The sequence below is a fragment of the Salmo salar genome, chromosome 20, assembly GCF_965601325.2.
Source record: "Salmo salar chromosome 20, fSalSal1, whole genome shotgun sequence".
NCBI lineage: Eukaryota > Metazoa > Chordata > Actinopteri > Salmoniformes > Salmonidae > Salmo > Salmo salar.
The window spans coordinates 15,499,289-15,516,073 of NC_138310.1; the positions used below are offsets into that span (position 1 = coordinate 15,499,289).

The window sequence follows — 16,785 nt, forward strand, 5'->3', positions numbered from 1 at the left end:
GGCAAAAACGGAGTTTTCTTTAAAATAATTGTTTAAATGGCTAAATAATTTTACCTTTCACCAGGGGTACTTGTTACTGTGATTCCTGAAATGCAGAGCCTGCTGATGGAGTATTTTTTTAGATGAAATTATACTTTTGTTATATTGTTTGCTAGCTCAGCTAGCTTTTAGTCTCATTGACCACCAAACGTTGCTAATGCTAACTAGCTAGCCACTTAACATATATATTTTTCCTCAAAATGTATATTAGCTTGCTAAGTTACCCATGTTGTGAATACAACTCCCATCTACTGTTGACATCAAGATAAGATTTGAGAGCACTTGTTCACTCCAAAAGTGGTTAGTAGCTTTGACTGCTTGCTGACAGTGAATTCAGAGCCATTCAGTGGCTAGCCACACTACACACATAATGTAACCAGGTTCCCGTGAAGCAGTTGTAATGACAGTGATTAGCAAGGGGTAGTCTGTGTTCATTGGCGAACTGTCATTCAGGGCAGGTGGGGCAGAGCCCCACATTTTTTTGCACAAAAAAGAAAAATGTGCTAAATGTTATTTTGGCATTAATTCATGTCACATATCAGTTTGCAAACAATGTAAAATAAAATATACGTCACTGAGTTAATAAAGTCGCATACAAACATGGTCTCTTTTTTGTTTTCTTGAGTAAGGCAGCTCCAAAATGCAGGTGTTTCAGCCTAGCTCAGTGCTTTCTATGGTGGTGGGGCAAGCCAGAAGAAAATACGGCGCGTGATTGGCTCAGTGTTCTTTCACTCATGGAGACACTACGTCACCGCCAAGTCTAACTTGTTATGGATAGGGGGCAGTATTTTCACGGCCGGATAAAAAACGTACCCGATTTAAACTGATTATTACTCCTGCCCAGAAACTAGAATATGCATATAATTATTAGCTTTGGATAGAAAACACTCCAACGTTTCTAAAACTGTTTGAATGGTGTCTGTGAGTATAACAGAACTCATTTGGCAGGCCAAAACCTGAGAAGATTCCAAACAGGAAGCGCTCTCTCTGACTATTTCTTGGCCTTCTTGATCATCTCTATCCAAAACAGGGGATCTCTGCTGTAACGTGACATTTTCTAACGCTCCCATAGGCTCTCAGAAGGCGCCAGAACGTTGAATGATGACTTTGCAGGCCATGGCTGAAAAACAGTAGCGCATTTGGATAGTGGTCGATCTGAGAACAATGAGACTGGGGGCGTGTGCACGAAATGAAAACAGGGTTTCCCGGTCGGAATATTATCGCTTTTTTACGAGAAAAATCGCATAAAAATTGATTTTAAACAGCGTTTGACATGCTTCGAAGTACGGTCATGGAATATTTTGAATTTTTTTGTCACGAAACGCGTCACCCTTCTTTACCCTTCGGATAGTGTCTTGAACGCACGAACAAAACGCCGCTATTTGGATATAACTATGGATTATTTGGAACCAAACCAACATTTGTTATTGAAGTAGAAGTCCTGGGAGTGCATTCTGACGAAGAACAGCAAAGGTAATCCAATTTTTCTTATAGTAAATCTGAGTTTGGTGAGTACCACACTTGGTGGGTGTCAAAATAGCTAGCCATGATGGCCAGGCTATCTACTCAGAATATTGCAAAATGTGCTTTCACCGAAAAGCTATTTTAAAATCGGACATAGCGATTGCATAAAGGAGTTCTGTATCTATAATTCTTAAAATAATTGTTATGTTTTTTGTGAACGTTTATCGTGAGTAATTTAGTAAATTCACCGGAAGTGTTCGGTGGGAATGCTAGTTCTGAACGTCACATGCTAATGTAAAAAGCTGTTTTTTGATATAAATATGAACTTGATTGAACAAAACATGCATGTATTGTATAACATAATGTCCTAGGAGTGTCATCTGATGAAGATCATCAAAGGTTAGTGCTGCATTTAGCTGAGGTTTTGTTTTTTGTGACATTATATGCTAGCTTGAAAAATGGGTGTCTGATTATTTCTGGCTGGGTACTCTGCTGACATAATCTAATGTTTTGCTTTCGCTGTAAAGCCTTTTTGAAATCGGACAGTGTGGTTAGATAAAGGAGAGTCTTGTTTTTAAAATGGTGTAAAATAGTCATATGTTTGAAAAATTGAAGTTTGGGGATTTTTGAGGAATTTGTAATTCGCGCCACGCCTATCATTGGATATTGGAGCAGGTGTTCCGCTAGCGGAACGTCTAGATGTAAGAGGCTAAGGGTAGAGTTAAAAAATTCTAGCCCCCTAAGTGCTGCCATAGAGTTACATTAGAGGTGCCCATCCAAGAAGGCTCAAGGTCATTGGCAACAGATAAATGATGTCAAATCACGTTATATCTACAGTAGCTTTGATTGGACTGATCATGTCAGCATCATACCTTCAAAATCTTAGCTAGCAAGCTAGCAGTCATCATCATAAATCAAGTCGACAATCTACTGGCAAATCCTTTTTAATCGTTGTCATATGAAGAGAAATAATGAAGAGAAATTATAAATAAAACGTATTAGTGCTCATCGGCCATTGGACTTAAACATTACACAATAAGTTGAGTGGTTTGGAAGGAATCAGTGGCTAACTGCAAGCACTGCAAAGCAATCATTAGCCTGCTATTCAGTGGAGTGGCTGTGTGGTCCCAAGTCTAAGATTAAGGGTCTCTTTTCCTAGTTTAAAATTATGCTGTCAATGAAGCAGGATTTGTGCTGCGCTCAAAACAGCTGTTAACTGCAAACTGCAAAATCTGACTTTAGTGCGTTCAAGACAACTGTGACCTCAGGAAAAATGAGCTACGACTTGGAAAATACGTTTTGAACTTTCACCCAAGTCGGAATTGTAAATCAGGAACCCGGGCCTCTTTCTAGAGGTACGACCTGAAGATCACTGACGTCATAATGATTCAACCTTTTTTTTCTTTGCGTTCTCAGTTGTCTTGAAAGCACAATAAATCCAGGGAGTGCCAGAATATGATGACAAAGTTTGATGACAAAATTTGCCCATGAAGGACCGCCACGCCACCTTCCTGTTCAAGTGAGCACAGCACAACAAGGTGAGTCCAAACATGTCTTGTATGCTGCTGCATAAATGATGTAATATGCCAGGGAAATATGTATGCTGGAGCTAAGAAAGTAATACTAAGTGTATGTTGTGTGGTAAGCTGTTAGTAGCCCATGTGCCTCACCCTAATAATTTGGTCTATTCTCACCTGATAATTTCGCCTACCGTTCTGACTTGGTGGTGCACATGTAGCCTACAACCTGTTTTTGAGAAATGTAATCATTGAATATTGTAAGAGCTTCCATTGTCTGCTTATATGCCCCCTTTATTTATCCGACATTTCTGACTTGGTGTACAGGTAGAACACTGTAAGAATGGCCCATGTTTTGAATACTTTCGCTGTACATTTCAACAATGCTGAACAAATAGTTATATTGACTACGTCAGTCCTAGCTCGCTCATTGACGTCTTAATCGAAATTACGGTTTGCCTCTTATCCGATTGTTGTCCCCTTATGCCATAGTTTGTACATCTCAATTGTCAGTAGAACCCACATTTGTTTAAGCAAGTCAGCCATATCAACTATGTTTTTTAAAAAGGCAGTAAATGATGCTGAATGAACTGTTTCACTGCCAGACAAGGCGCCGCTGATATCTAGGTGTAGCAGTGGTATAGTGCAATTAATGTATTATTTAATGTTGTGTTGTGTAGTGGCTTTGCTGGCATGCATCCCACATTTAAAAATGTTTGCCCCACCAAGATTTACATGCTAAAATCACCACTGTCTGTTTCATTTGACTGTGTATTAGAAACACAGTTTGAGGGGATTTCGCCAGCGGTTTGAGTGTTGAATTGGGCTTCCCGAGAAAATCTTGTCCGAGGTTGCAACAGTAACCAAGGGGGAGGGGCTTAGCCAAGTGTCAATTAATACACTTAAAATTGTCAGAAGACAAAGCTTATTTCATCATGTAACCTTGCAATGGTTTCACGGTTGAAGAACATTCTAACTTTTGGACAGGATGCATTTGTGCACTTATTTATTTATCCCAGGAATTAAGGCATAATGTCAAGATCCATCTGCACAATGAGTTCGAAATAACGACGACCTCGAACATGCCCACAATTTGTGTTGACACGGACGCCATAGTAATAACTGTGCTCGAAGAACCTGAATCAAAATCCAAACATAAGCGATTGGCACGAACTAAAAAAAGTGTTGTAAACGAGATAAAAACACCCATACATGTTAGAGAAGGTAGGTTTTCCATGTTTGTTTAGCTTTTGGACACAGAAATTGTGCTGGACGATTTAGTATAGGTAATTAGCTAGGCTGGTAAGCTGGAAAACTAGCTACCTAAATTGTCCCGCAAAATACCAAATGTTAGCTGCCATTTTTGGTAGGCCAACCAACTCGTCTAGCTAGCTAGCTAGCTAGCTTAGTTAAAATCTACAGAATAGACTAAAGTAGAAGCTCATATTCTCATAGGTAAGTATATATGAAGGTAATATACTATGTATGTACACAATAATTACAAGTAAGTACCCCTCAAGATACACTTCATTTTAACTAGCTAAATCCTGTGTAACACCTAGTAATTACATTGTACTTAGGCAGATATTTGACACGTTTCACGCGTCACTACTTTACAGGAGATGCATTTGAACGTAAACACTTATTTTTTATCAAAATGCATTTTTGGACAGAAATACCTTCTGGAACATGTGAAATTTCATGTGCTTTAATAACAAACATGTATGCAATCTGTAAATACAAATACAATTGTTAAATTATGAGCCTAGTTGACTTAGCCACAGAAAAAGACAGGAACCTTCCTGCCAGTCATGATTGGCTGAGATAACGGATGGGCTGGACATGCCGAGAGATGAGTTTGGATTGATTTGCTATGTAGCCCGCTTCCGCCTAGAACATGATGAGCTGCTCAGTATGTGTAGGTAACCCTTTCTAACGTGGATATTAAAGATATCACGAAGAAATGCATACGTGTTGCTAATACTCGCCACTTTCTTGAGGAGTTTTTAAATCAGTGGAATGCCTGGCGGAAGCAGAGTATGATAGCTAAGGAGATGGAGAAAATTCTGCCATTTGATTGCAAATAATGCGGAGGGAGTCGAAAAGAGAACACAGAGAAGAAGGTTGTTGTATAAAACATCTGTCTCCGGATTACATCTTCAAACTGAGGGAAACCATGGTATCCATGACAGAGAGGGAGTAGCGTTCATCCATGTATATGGGTAAGAGAGTTTAGCTAGCTCCATTTTCAGATATTATAATTTTCAAATTTTGTCAGAAAGTCGTTTTCATTGCAAGTTAACGTGTACTGTTAGCTAGCTAGCTAACTTTAGCTGGTTGACTCGCTAGCTAACGTTATGTGTATGATCTGTGTATTAATATCATTCATATCTCAGAGCCATTTGCATTGCTAGTTATAGCCTAATGTTATCTAGCTAGCTAACATTGAACCTAACTAGTTGGTTAGCTTTAGCTACCAGCAGAAACATGCAGTGTAGTAAAGTTATGAGTTGGGATTATGGTACATTGTTTAGATAGGTAGCTGCATGTCTAAACAAAAGACTCCACCATGTAAGTAACCATTTCACTTTACCTTTTACACCTTCTGTATCCTGTGCATGTGACAATTAAACTTGAGCCTGTGTTTACCAGAGACAGTAATGTGAAGAACAACATTACCTGCACCAAAGTCAAATTAGGATATACAGTAACGTTAGGCCAACTAGACAGTGTCCAAGTTCTAAAATTCTCCAGTAGAATGCCTGCTTTTATTTCATCACACTCACAAGAGTAAGCTATTTTCTGTAATTAGCTCCAGGTCGGTCCCATATTACATGTACTTTGTGGTGTACTAGTGTGTTCATCCTCCCACTTTGATGGTGCTTCTGGAAGCCTTAAAATGAGGGCCAGGTTGTCAGGATGGGTAATGTACTATACACATTCATTACAATAAGTACCCATCAAGATGCACTTCATTTTAACGAGCTAATCCTGTGTAACATCTTGTAATTACATTGTACTTAGGAAGTTATTACATGTACTCTGTGGTGTACTAGTGTGTTTATCTTTCCACTTGGATGGTGCTTCCGGAAGCCTAAAAATAAGGGCCAGGTTGTCAGGACGTCAGGACGAAGTTAACCCAGATGGTACACGTTTTGTTCCAGCAACAACATTTGAGTGGAGATCTAGAAGAGTGCATTCACAGATAGGTAATTAGAGCCTATTGAGCCTCCAGCATTAGTAATCTCGGTCATCTAGCACATCTGTCCACGAGAGATGTACAACCTTGTGACAGTTGTTACTGAATCGGATGCGGCTGAGAAGAAGCGAAACATTACATTTGTAAATTTAGTGGAAACTTGCACATATGTAACAAGCACAGTAACAAGCATTTGTTGTTACACGTTTGTAATTACAGACAGCATTTACCACCCGTTAAATGTTTTTATTAGAGTGTAACTTTGATTTATTACAATTTACTACAATACTTGTTAGTGTAATTACACATGTAATTAAAATGAAATCTAGAATCAGCTTCCTATTTTGCAACAAAGCATCCTTAACTCATGCTGCCAAACATACCCTCGTAAAATTGACTATCCTACCGATCCTTGACTTCGGCGATGTAATTTATAAAATAGCCTCCAACACTCTGCTTAGCAAATTGGATGCAGTCTATCACAGTGCCATCCGTTTTGTCACCAAAGCCCCATATACTTCCCACCACTGCGACCTGTATGCTCTCGTTGGCTGGCCCTCGCTTCATATTCGTCGCCAAACCCACTGGCTCCAGGTCATCTATAAGTCTTTGTTAGGTAAAGCCCCGCATTATCTCAGCTCACTGGTCACCATAGCAGCACCCACCCATAGCACACGCTCCAGCAGGTATATTTCACTGGTCACCCCCAAAGCCAATTCCTCCTTTGGCTGCCTTTCCTTCCAGTTCTCTGCTGCCAATGACTGGAACAAATTGCAAAAATACCTGAAGCTGGAGACTCATATCTCCCTCTCTAACTTTAAGCACCAGCTGTCAGAGCAGCTCACAGATCACTGCACATGTACAAAGCTGTAACGCCCTGGCCATAGAGAGGGGTTTTTTGTTCTATATTTTGGTTAGGCCAGGGTGTTACATTGGGTGGGCGTTCTATGTTCGTTTTCTAGGTTTTTTGTATTTCTTTGTTTTGGGCCGTGTGTGGCTCCCAATCAGGCACAGCTGAAGTTCGTTGTTGCTGATTGGGAGTCACACATAAGGACCATGTTTTTCCTTTGGGTTTTGTGGGTAATTGTTTCTGTTGAGTGTTTTGCACCTGACAGGACTGTTTGGCTGTCCGTTTTTTTCTTGTTTTTGTATAGTGTTCACGTTGTTCAATTAAAATCAAGCAGCGGAGAAGAGGGCAGATGGAAGTCAAGGAGGACTATAGGAAGCAGCGCGCTCGGGAGGAGATGGCATCCTGGTCGCTGGAAGTATTGGAGGCAAGAATAGACTGGACTTGGGAACAGCTATTTGACCATTGCAGCAACCTGCCGGGGAAGCAGGTGGAGGTGAAGAGGCAGCCCCAAAAATTATTTGGCGGGGGCACACGTGGAGATTGGCGGAGTCAGGCGTTAGACCTGAGCCAACTCCCCGTGCTTACCGGAAGCGGCGTGGTACTGGTCAGGCACCGTGTTATGCGGTGGAGCGCATGGTGTCTCCAGTGCGCGCTCATAGCCCGGTGTGCTACATCCCGGCCCCCCGCAAGTGCCATGCGAGGATGGAACCAGAGCCAGTCGGGGTGAAGTTGGAGGTGAGCGAAGGGAGTGAAGCAGAGACAGTGAAGGAGTTGATGGGGAGATTGGAGGAGAGAGATATGAGAGAGCTGCTGTGTTGGTGCATGAGGCACGACATTCGCCCTACGGAGCATGTCCTCGAGTTGATGTCACCTGAGTCAGCTCTCCATACTCGTCCTGAGGTGCGTGCTAGCCGTCTGGTGAAGACTGTGCCAGCCCAACGCACCAGGCCTCCTGTGCACCTCTCCAGCCCTGCACGTCCTGTGCCACCTCCCAGGACTAGGCCTCCAGTGGGTCTCCCCATCCTGGTTAAGCCTGTGCCTCCTCCTCGGACCAGGCCTCCAGTGGGTCTCCCCATCCTGGTCCGTCCTGTGCCGCCTCCTAGGACTAGGCCTCCAGTGGGTCTCGCCAGTCCAGAGCCGCCAGAGCCGCCCGCCAGTCCGGAGCCGCCAGAGCCGCCCGCCAGATCGGAGCCGCCAGAGCCGCCCGCCAGTCCGGAGCCGCCAGAGCCGCCCGCCAGTCAGGAGCCGCCAGAGCCGCCCGCCAGTCAGGAGCCGTCAGAGCCGCCCGCCAGTCAGGAGCCGCCAGAGCCGCCCGCCAGTCAGGAGCCGCCAGAGCCGCCCGCCTGTCCGGAGCCGCCAGAGCCGCCCGCCAGCCGGGCGCAGCCAGGGACGCCCGCCAGCCGAGCGCAACCAGGGTCGCTCGCCAGCCGGCCGCAGCCATCGTTGCCCGCCAGCCGGGCGCAGTCAGGGTCGCCCACCAGACCTTCGGCACGGCCAGGTGCGCCACCTAAGAGGGCGACGCCGAGGGTGGAGCGGAGGCCACGTCCCGCACCTGAGCCGCCGCCGTAAGAAGGCCCACCCGGACCCTCCCCTTCAGTGTCAGGTTTCACTGACGGCCGGCGTCCGCCACCTTGGGGGGGGGGGGGTACTGTAACGCCCTGGCCATAGAGAGGGGTTTTTTGTTCTTTATTTTGGTTAGGCCAGGGTGTTACATTGGGTGGGCGTTCTATGTTCGTTTTCTAGGTTTTTTGTATTTCTTTGTTTTGGGCCGTGTGTGGCTCCCAATCAGGCACAGCTGAAGTTCGTTGTTGCTAATTGGGAGTCACACATAAGGAGCATGTTTTTCCTTTGGGTTTTGTGGGTAATTGTTTCTGTTGAGTGTTTTGCACCTGACAGGACTGTTTGGCTGTCAGTTTTTTCTTGTTTTTGTATAGTGTTCACGTTGTTCAATTAAAATCATGATGAACACTAACTCCGCTGCGCCTTGGTCTACTCTCTCTCACGACAGCCCTTACAATAGCACATCTGTAAATATCCCATCAACTACCTCCTCCCCATACTGTTATTTTTTTTTGCTCATTTGCACCCCAGTATCTCTACTTGCGCATTCATCTTCTGCACATCTATCACTCCAATGTTTAATTGCTAAATTGTAATTATTTCGCCACTATGGCCTATTTATTGCCTTACCTCCCTTATCTTACCTCATTTGCACACACTGTATATAGACTTTTCTATTGTATTATTGACTGTATGTTTGTTTATTCCATGTGTAACTCTGTTGTTGTTTGTGTCGCACTGCTTTGCTTTATCTTGGCCAGGTCGCAGTTGTAAGTGAGAACTTGTTCACATAAAAAAATTAAAAATACAAATTACACTGTAATAAGGAACACATTAAATGAAGTGTTACCCTTTATGGTATGATATATTTTGAACCTTTTGTTCTGAAAGGTTTTTAATCTGTTCCCATAGTTGAACCCTTTTTGGTTCCAGGTAGAACCCTGGGGTTATTCAAAGGTTTCAGCTATGGGTTCTAAATAGCACCTTTTCTCTAAGACTGAAGAAAGCAGGACAAACACAAATGTACATTTCTGGCTCACTGCATTTGACGAGATGAACCATAACACAGCATGTACAGTGCTTGCAAACGTATTCAGACCCCTTTGATTTCTTCACATTTTATAGTGTTACAAAGTGGGATAAAAATTGATTGTAATTCTTTTGTCAACATTCTAAATTAAATACACTGTAATGTCAAAGTGGAAGAAAAATTCCTGTGCTTAGCTCCACCGCGTTTTCTGAAAAACTCCTTAGTGTTTGCCGATGTCAAGTATACCCGTACCATAATGCAGCCACCATCATACTTGAAAATAAGGAGGCAGTTACTCAGTGATGTGTTGTGTTGTATTTGCATTTATGCCAAAAAGTGTATTCCTTTGCTTTGATATGTTGCAGTATTACTTTAGTGCCTTTTGGAATATTTGTATTCTTCTTTTCACTCATTTAGGTCATTGTTGTGTCACTACAATGTTGTTGATCCATCCTCAGTTTTCTCTGATCACAGCCATTGAGCTCTGTATCTGTTTTAAAATCATCAATGTCCTCATGGTAGCATCCTTGAGCAATTTCATTCCTCTCCTGCAGCTCAGTTCAGACGGATGACTGTATCTTTGATGTGTCTGGGTGGTTTAATACATAATCCACAGCATAATTATTAAATTGACCATGCTTAAAGAGATATTAAATGTCTGATTTGTTATTGTTACACATCTACCAGTCATTGCCCTTCTTTATGAGGGTTTTGAAAAGCTCCCTGGTCTTTGTAGTTGAATCTGTGATTGAAATTCAACTCTTCACTGAGGGACCTTACAAATGTTGTATGTATGGAGGACAGAGGAAAGGTTCGTCATTCAAAAATCATGTCAACCCCTATTATGTCACACAGAGTGAGTCCACGTAACTTACAGTGGCAAGAAAAAGTATGTGAACCCTTTGGAATTTTCTGGATTTCTGCAAAAATTGGTCTTTAAAGTCACAACAAGAGATGAACACAGTCTGCTTAAAGTAATAACACAGAAATTATTGTATTTTTCAGGTCTATATTGAATACATCATTTAAGCATTCGAGGTGTAGGTTGGAAAAAGTATGTGAACCCCTAGGCTATTGACTTCTCCAAAAGATAATTGGAGTCAGGAGCCAGTTAACCTGGAGTACAATCATTGAGACGAGATTGGAGATGTTGGTTAGAGCTGCCCTGCCCTATAAAAAACACTCACAAAATGTGGGTTTGCTATTCAAAAGAAGCATTGCCTGATGTGAACCATGCCTCAAACAAAAGAGATCTCAGAAGACACAAGATTAAGAATTGTTGACTTGGAAAGGGTTTACAAAAGTATCTCTAAAAGCCTTGATGTTCATCAGTCCACAGTACGACAAATTGTCTATAAATGGAGAAAGTTCAACACTGTTGCTACTCTCCCTAGGAGTGGCCGTCCTGAAAAGATGACTGCAAGAGCACAATGCAGAATGCTCATTGAGCTTAAGAAGAATCCTAGAGTGTCAGCTAAAGACTTACAGAAATCTCTAGAACATGCTAACATCTCTGTTGACAAGTCTACGATACATAAAACACTAAACAAGAATGGTGTTCATGGGAGGACACCACGGAAGAAACCAGTGCTGTCCAAAAAAAAACATTGCTGTACATCTGAAGTCTTCCCTGTGGCTCAGTTGGTAGAGCATGGTGTTTGCAACGCTAGCATGGTGTGTGCAACGCCAGGGTTGTGGGTTCGATTCCCATGGGGGGCCAGTACAAAAAAAAAATGTATGAAATGTATGCATTCACTACTGTAAGTTGCTCTGGATAAGAGCGTCTGCTAAATGACTAAAATGTAAAAGAGCATCTGGATGTTCCACAGCGATACTGGCAAAATATGGACAGATTAAACTAAAGTTGAGTTGTTAGGAAGGAACACACAACAATATGTGTGGAGAAAAAAATGCACACCAAGATCAAAACCTCATCCCAACTGTAATGTATTGTGAAAGGAGCATCATGGTTTGGAGCTGTTTTGCTGCCTCAGGCCCTGGACAGCTTGCTTTCATTGATGGAAAAATGAATTCCCAAGTTTATCAAGATATTTTGCAGGAGAATGTTAGGCTATCTGTCTGCCAATTGAGGCTCAACAAAAGTTGGGTGATGCAACAGGACAACGACCCAAAACACAGAAGTAAATCAACAACCGAATGGCTTCAACAGAAGAAAATACACCTTCTGGAGTGGCCCAGTCCTGACCTCAATCCGATTGAGATGCTGTGGCATGACCTCAAAAGAGCGGTTCACACCAGACATCCCAAGAAAGTTGCTGAACAGAAACAGTTTTGTAAAGAGGAATGTCCAAAATTCCTCCTGACCGTTGTGCAGGTCTGATCCACAGCTACAGAAAACATTTGGTTGAGGTTATTGCTGCCAAAGGAGGGTCAACCAGTTATTAAATCCAAGGGTTCACATACTTTTTCCACCCTGCAATGTGAATGTTTACACAGTGTATTCAATAAAGATGAAAATGTATAATTATTTGTGTGTAATTAGTTTAAGCACACTGTGTTTGTCTATTGTTGTGACTTAGATGAAGATCAGATAAAATGTTATGTCCAATTTATGCAGAAGTCCAGGTAATTCCAAAGGGTTCACATACTTTTTCTTGCCACTGTATGTGATTTGTTAAGCCATATTTTGCTTCTGAACTAATTTAGACTTGCCTAAACAAACAGGCTGAATACTTTATACTTTTGCAAGCACAGTATCTGATCAAAACAACTGTACCTGCCTCATTCTTTTCAAACCAGGAAAGCTCATCCTGATCGAGGTTGGCAAACTCCTGAGACCTCCTGACCACAAAATAGATGAGGAAGCCGCTGCCCCCCAGGCTGCAGAGGATTAAAAAGTTGGCTAGAACCCGCAGGAACCTCCGCAAGTGGATGTTCTCATCCTTCTGGTTCTCCTGTTCGTCTACTATGGATTCCTACCAAGAACAGTCCGGTCAGTGAGAAACACAGAGAATACTTTGTTTGAAGATAGTAAGTGTGTAGGCTCCTACATGTAGTACATTTTATGTGCATATGATTCTTGGGAGATTGAAGATAAGAGCAGGAGAACGGATATTTGCAGAACAATGTTATGGGGAGATTCCATGCCAAAATATTTTAGGTATCTCAGATTGTTCTGGCAATTTTCACATATAAACTTCAATGCAGGAAGATGTTTGACATCATTGTTACATTTGTATCAAGAGTCATCTTTCAGAAAATAATGATAAAAGTGTCAATTTTAGACTCTTTTCAGACCTATACATGCCTCCTGTAAGACCCTATGATCTGTGGTGCCATTGTTCTCCTTATAGTGTGCTCTAACATATGGAGTATGTCTAGATTCTGAAATACAATTAATCACATTCTGTCATGACTTCCGCCGAAGTCGGTCCCTCTCCTTGTTCGGGCGGCGTTCGGCGATCGATGTCACCGGCCTTCTAGCCATCGCCGATCCACTTTTCATTTTCCATTTGTTTTGTCCTTGTCTTACACACCTGGTTTCAATTCCCCAATTACTTGTTCATTATTTAACCCTCTGTTCCCCCATGCTTATTTGTGAGTGATTGTTTATTGTATTGCGGTCCGTTATTGTGGCCTTGGATTTATTTGACGTGTATTGTGATTATTGTTGAGTAAAATTGCATACATTACTCATATCTGCTGTCCTGCGCCTGACTCATCTACACCAGCTACACACAGACTCATTACAGAATCACTCACCAGAAATGGAGTCAGCAGGAGCTGACGCCCCCCCTTTGGCGGTCGAGGAGCACGTCCAGCAGCACGCGACCATGTTGCAACGTCTGGGCACCGCCAGGGATCACGTGCTGCAGACGATGGATAGATGGGAGAGAGAAGGAGGTCTTCCAACGCCTCCACCAGCCCCACTACAGCAGGCCCCACTGTCCACCCCTCCTTCACCCGGTCCCAGCGGAATTCGGCTCGCGCTCCCGAGGGAGTATGATGGGACGGCTGCCGAATGCCAGGGGTTCCTACTCCAGCTGGAACTCTACCTGGCGACCGTCCACCAGGCTCCTTCGGGACATGAGAACGTGTCCGCCGTTGTCTCCTGCCTCTCAGGCAAAGCCCTGGAATGGGCCAACGCCGTATGGAATGAGGGAGACGCGGTTGGACCATTACGCAGAGTTCACCCGCCTCTTTCGGGCAGCACTGCTGGTCGGTGCTGGGGGGGTTCCTCAGGGAGTCGAGGCAGCAGGCAGGGCACTATCGTGTCACCCCAGGTGAGTCGGCACCAGGCTCACCCAGAGCCCCCTGTTGCTCACATGTATGTGTTTATTACATTTCCTGAGTTTTCCCCACATTCCCAGCATAAGGCGCTCGTCGATTCAGGCGTAGCTGGGAATTTTACTGACTGTTCATTTGCCCATAGTTTAGGGATCCCATTTGTTCCTGTGGATATGCCCTTCCCTGTGCACGCCCTAGATAGTCGACCATTAGGGTCAGGGCTGATTAGGGAGGCCACTGCTCCACTAGACATGGTTACACAGGAGGGTCACAAGGAGAGAATCAGTCTCTTCCTTATTGATTCTCCTGCGTTTCCCATGGTGCTGGGCCTACCCTGGTTGGCCTGTCATGACCCCACTATTTCGTGGCAACAGAGGGCTCTCAAGGGGTGGTCACGAAAGTGCTCAGGGAGGTGTGTAGGGGTTTCCATCGGTGCGACTACGGTGGAAAGTCCAGACCAGGTCTCCACCGTGCGCATCCCCTCAGAATATGCTGATTTGGCTCTCGCCTTCTGTAAGAAGAAGGCGACTCAATTACCACCCCATCGACGGGGGGATTGTGCGATAAATCTCCTGGTAGACGCAGCACTTCCCAGGAGTCACGTGTATCCTCTGTCACAGGAGGAGACGGCGGCTATGGAAACATATGTCTCCGAATCCCTGGGGCAAGGATACATTCGGCCCTCCACTTCACCTGCCTCCTCGAGTTTCTTTTTTGTGAAGAAGAAGGATGGAGGTCTGCGCCCGTGTATTGACTATTGGGGTATCAATCAGATCACGGTGAGGTACAGCCACCCGCTGCCTCTCATCGCCAGTGCGATCGAGTCAATGCACGGGGCACGCTTGTTCACAAAATTGGATCTCAGGAGCGCTTACAACCTGGTGCGTATCCGGGAGGGGGATGAGTGGAAGACGGAATTTACTACCACCTCAGGGCACTATGAGTACCTCGTGATGCTGTACGGGTTGATGAATGCTCCATCAGTCTTCCAGGCCTTTGTTGATGAGATTTCCCGGGACCTGCACGGCCAGGGTGTAGTGGTGTATATCGATGACATTCTGATATACTCCGCTACACGCACCGAGCATGTGTCCCTGGTGCACAGGGTGCTTGGTTGACTGTTGGAGCATGACCTGTACATCAAGGCTGAGAAATGTCTGTTCTTCCAACAGTCTGTCTCCTTCCTAGGGTACCGCATTTCCACGTCAGGGGTGGAGATGGAGAGTGACCGCATTTCAGCCGTGCGTAATTGGCCGACTCCCACCACGGTAAAGGAAGTGCAGCGGTTCCTAGGGTTTGCCAACTACTACCGGAGGTTTATCCAGGGCTTTGGTCAGGTAGCAGCTCCCATTACCTCACTGCTGAAGGGGGGACCGGTGCGACTGCAGTGGTCGGCTGAGGCTGACAGGGATTTTGGTCACCTGAAGGCTCTGTTTACCTCGGCTCCCGTGCTGGCTCATCCGGATCCCTCTTTCGCGTTCATAGTTGAGGTGGATGCGTCCGAGGCTGGGATAGGAGCCGTGCTCTTTCAGCACTCGGGTACGCCACCGAAGCTCCGCCCCTGTGCCTTATTTTCGAAGAAGCTCAGCCCAGCGGAGCAAAACTATGATGTGGGGGACTGGGAGTTGTTGGCTGTTGTCAAGGCTCTGAAGACGTGGAGACATTGGCTTGAGGGGGCGAGACACCCTTTTCTCATCTTGACTGACCACCGCAATCTGGAGTACATCCGGGCGGCGAGGAGACTGAACCCTCGCCAGGCAAGGTGGGCCATGTTTTTTACCCGTTTTGTGTTCACCCTGTCCTACCGACCAGGTTCCCAGAACGCTAAGGCAGATGCACTGTCCCGGATGTATGACACAGAGGAGCGGTCCATGGATCACTCTCCCATACTCCCGGCCTAGTGTGGGAGCTGGACGCGGACATCGAGCCGGCGTTACGTACAGAGCCCACTCCTCTCCAGTGTCCGGCTGGGCGTCTGTACGTTCCGTCTGCTGTCCGCGACCAGTTGATCTATTGGGCCCACACGTCACCCTCCTCTGGTCATCCTGGCATCGGTCGGACAGTGCGCTGTCTTAGTGGGAAGTACTGGTGGTCCACCTTGGCCAAGGACGTGAGGATTTATGTTTCCTCCTGCTCGGTGTGTGCCCAGTGCAAGGCTCCCAGGCACCTGCCCAGAGGGAAGTTACAACCCCTGCCCGTTCCACAACGGCCGTGGTCGCACCTGTCGGTGGACTTCCTGACGGATCTTCCTCGCTCACAGGGCAACACCACGATCCTGGTCGTTGTGGATCGGTTTTCTAAGTCCTGCCGTCTCCTCCCTTTGCCCGGTCTCCCTACGGCCCTACAGACTGCGGAGGCCCTGTTCACTCACGTCTTCCAGCACTACGGGGTGCCTGAGGACATAGTCTCTGATCGGGGTCCCCAGTTCACGCCCTCAGGTCTGGAGGGCGTTCATGGAACGTCTGGGGGTCTCGGTCAGCCTCACCTCAGGTTTTCACCCCGAGAGTAATAGGCAGGTGGAGAGAGTAACTTGAAAATAAGGGAGAGCCGCACACTCTAGGAGCTCAGATGCAAAAAATGTAATATCCAACGTTTCGACAGCCAAGCTGTCTTCATCAGGGTATCATCACAAACACTGCAAGATGACTCATTTATATAGTGTCAGAAGACACACAGGTGTCTGTAATCATGGCCAAATGTGGCCTAATATCATTGGTTAACTCTGAAATATAAAAATGGCATACAAAAGAACAAATGGATAGCATAGATACATTTTAGACTACACAAGCTTACAAACAATTACAATGGCAAAGTCACAAAAATCACAAGAATGGCTTCAAATCAAAGTCTACATTGAGACCGAAGGGAGCAAGGGTCT

At 45.0% G+C, this 16,785-nt stretch overlaps 1 protein-coding gene across 1 annotated transcript in view; it reads right to left on the bottom strand.

Annotated features, from left to right (window-relative positions):
- LOC106580227 (transmembrane channel-like protein 2-B) overlaps nt 1-16,785 on the bottom strand; it is a 31,946-nt gene that overhangs the window by 4,938 nt on the left and 10,223 nt on the right. The window contains exon 11 of the mRNA XM_082966228.1: nt 12,401-12,595. Within this exon, the coding sequence (XP_082822354.1) occupies nt 12,401-12,595 (195 nt within the window). The remainder of the gene's footprint in view (nt 1-12,400; nt 12,596-16,785) is intronic.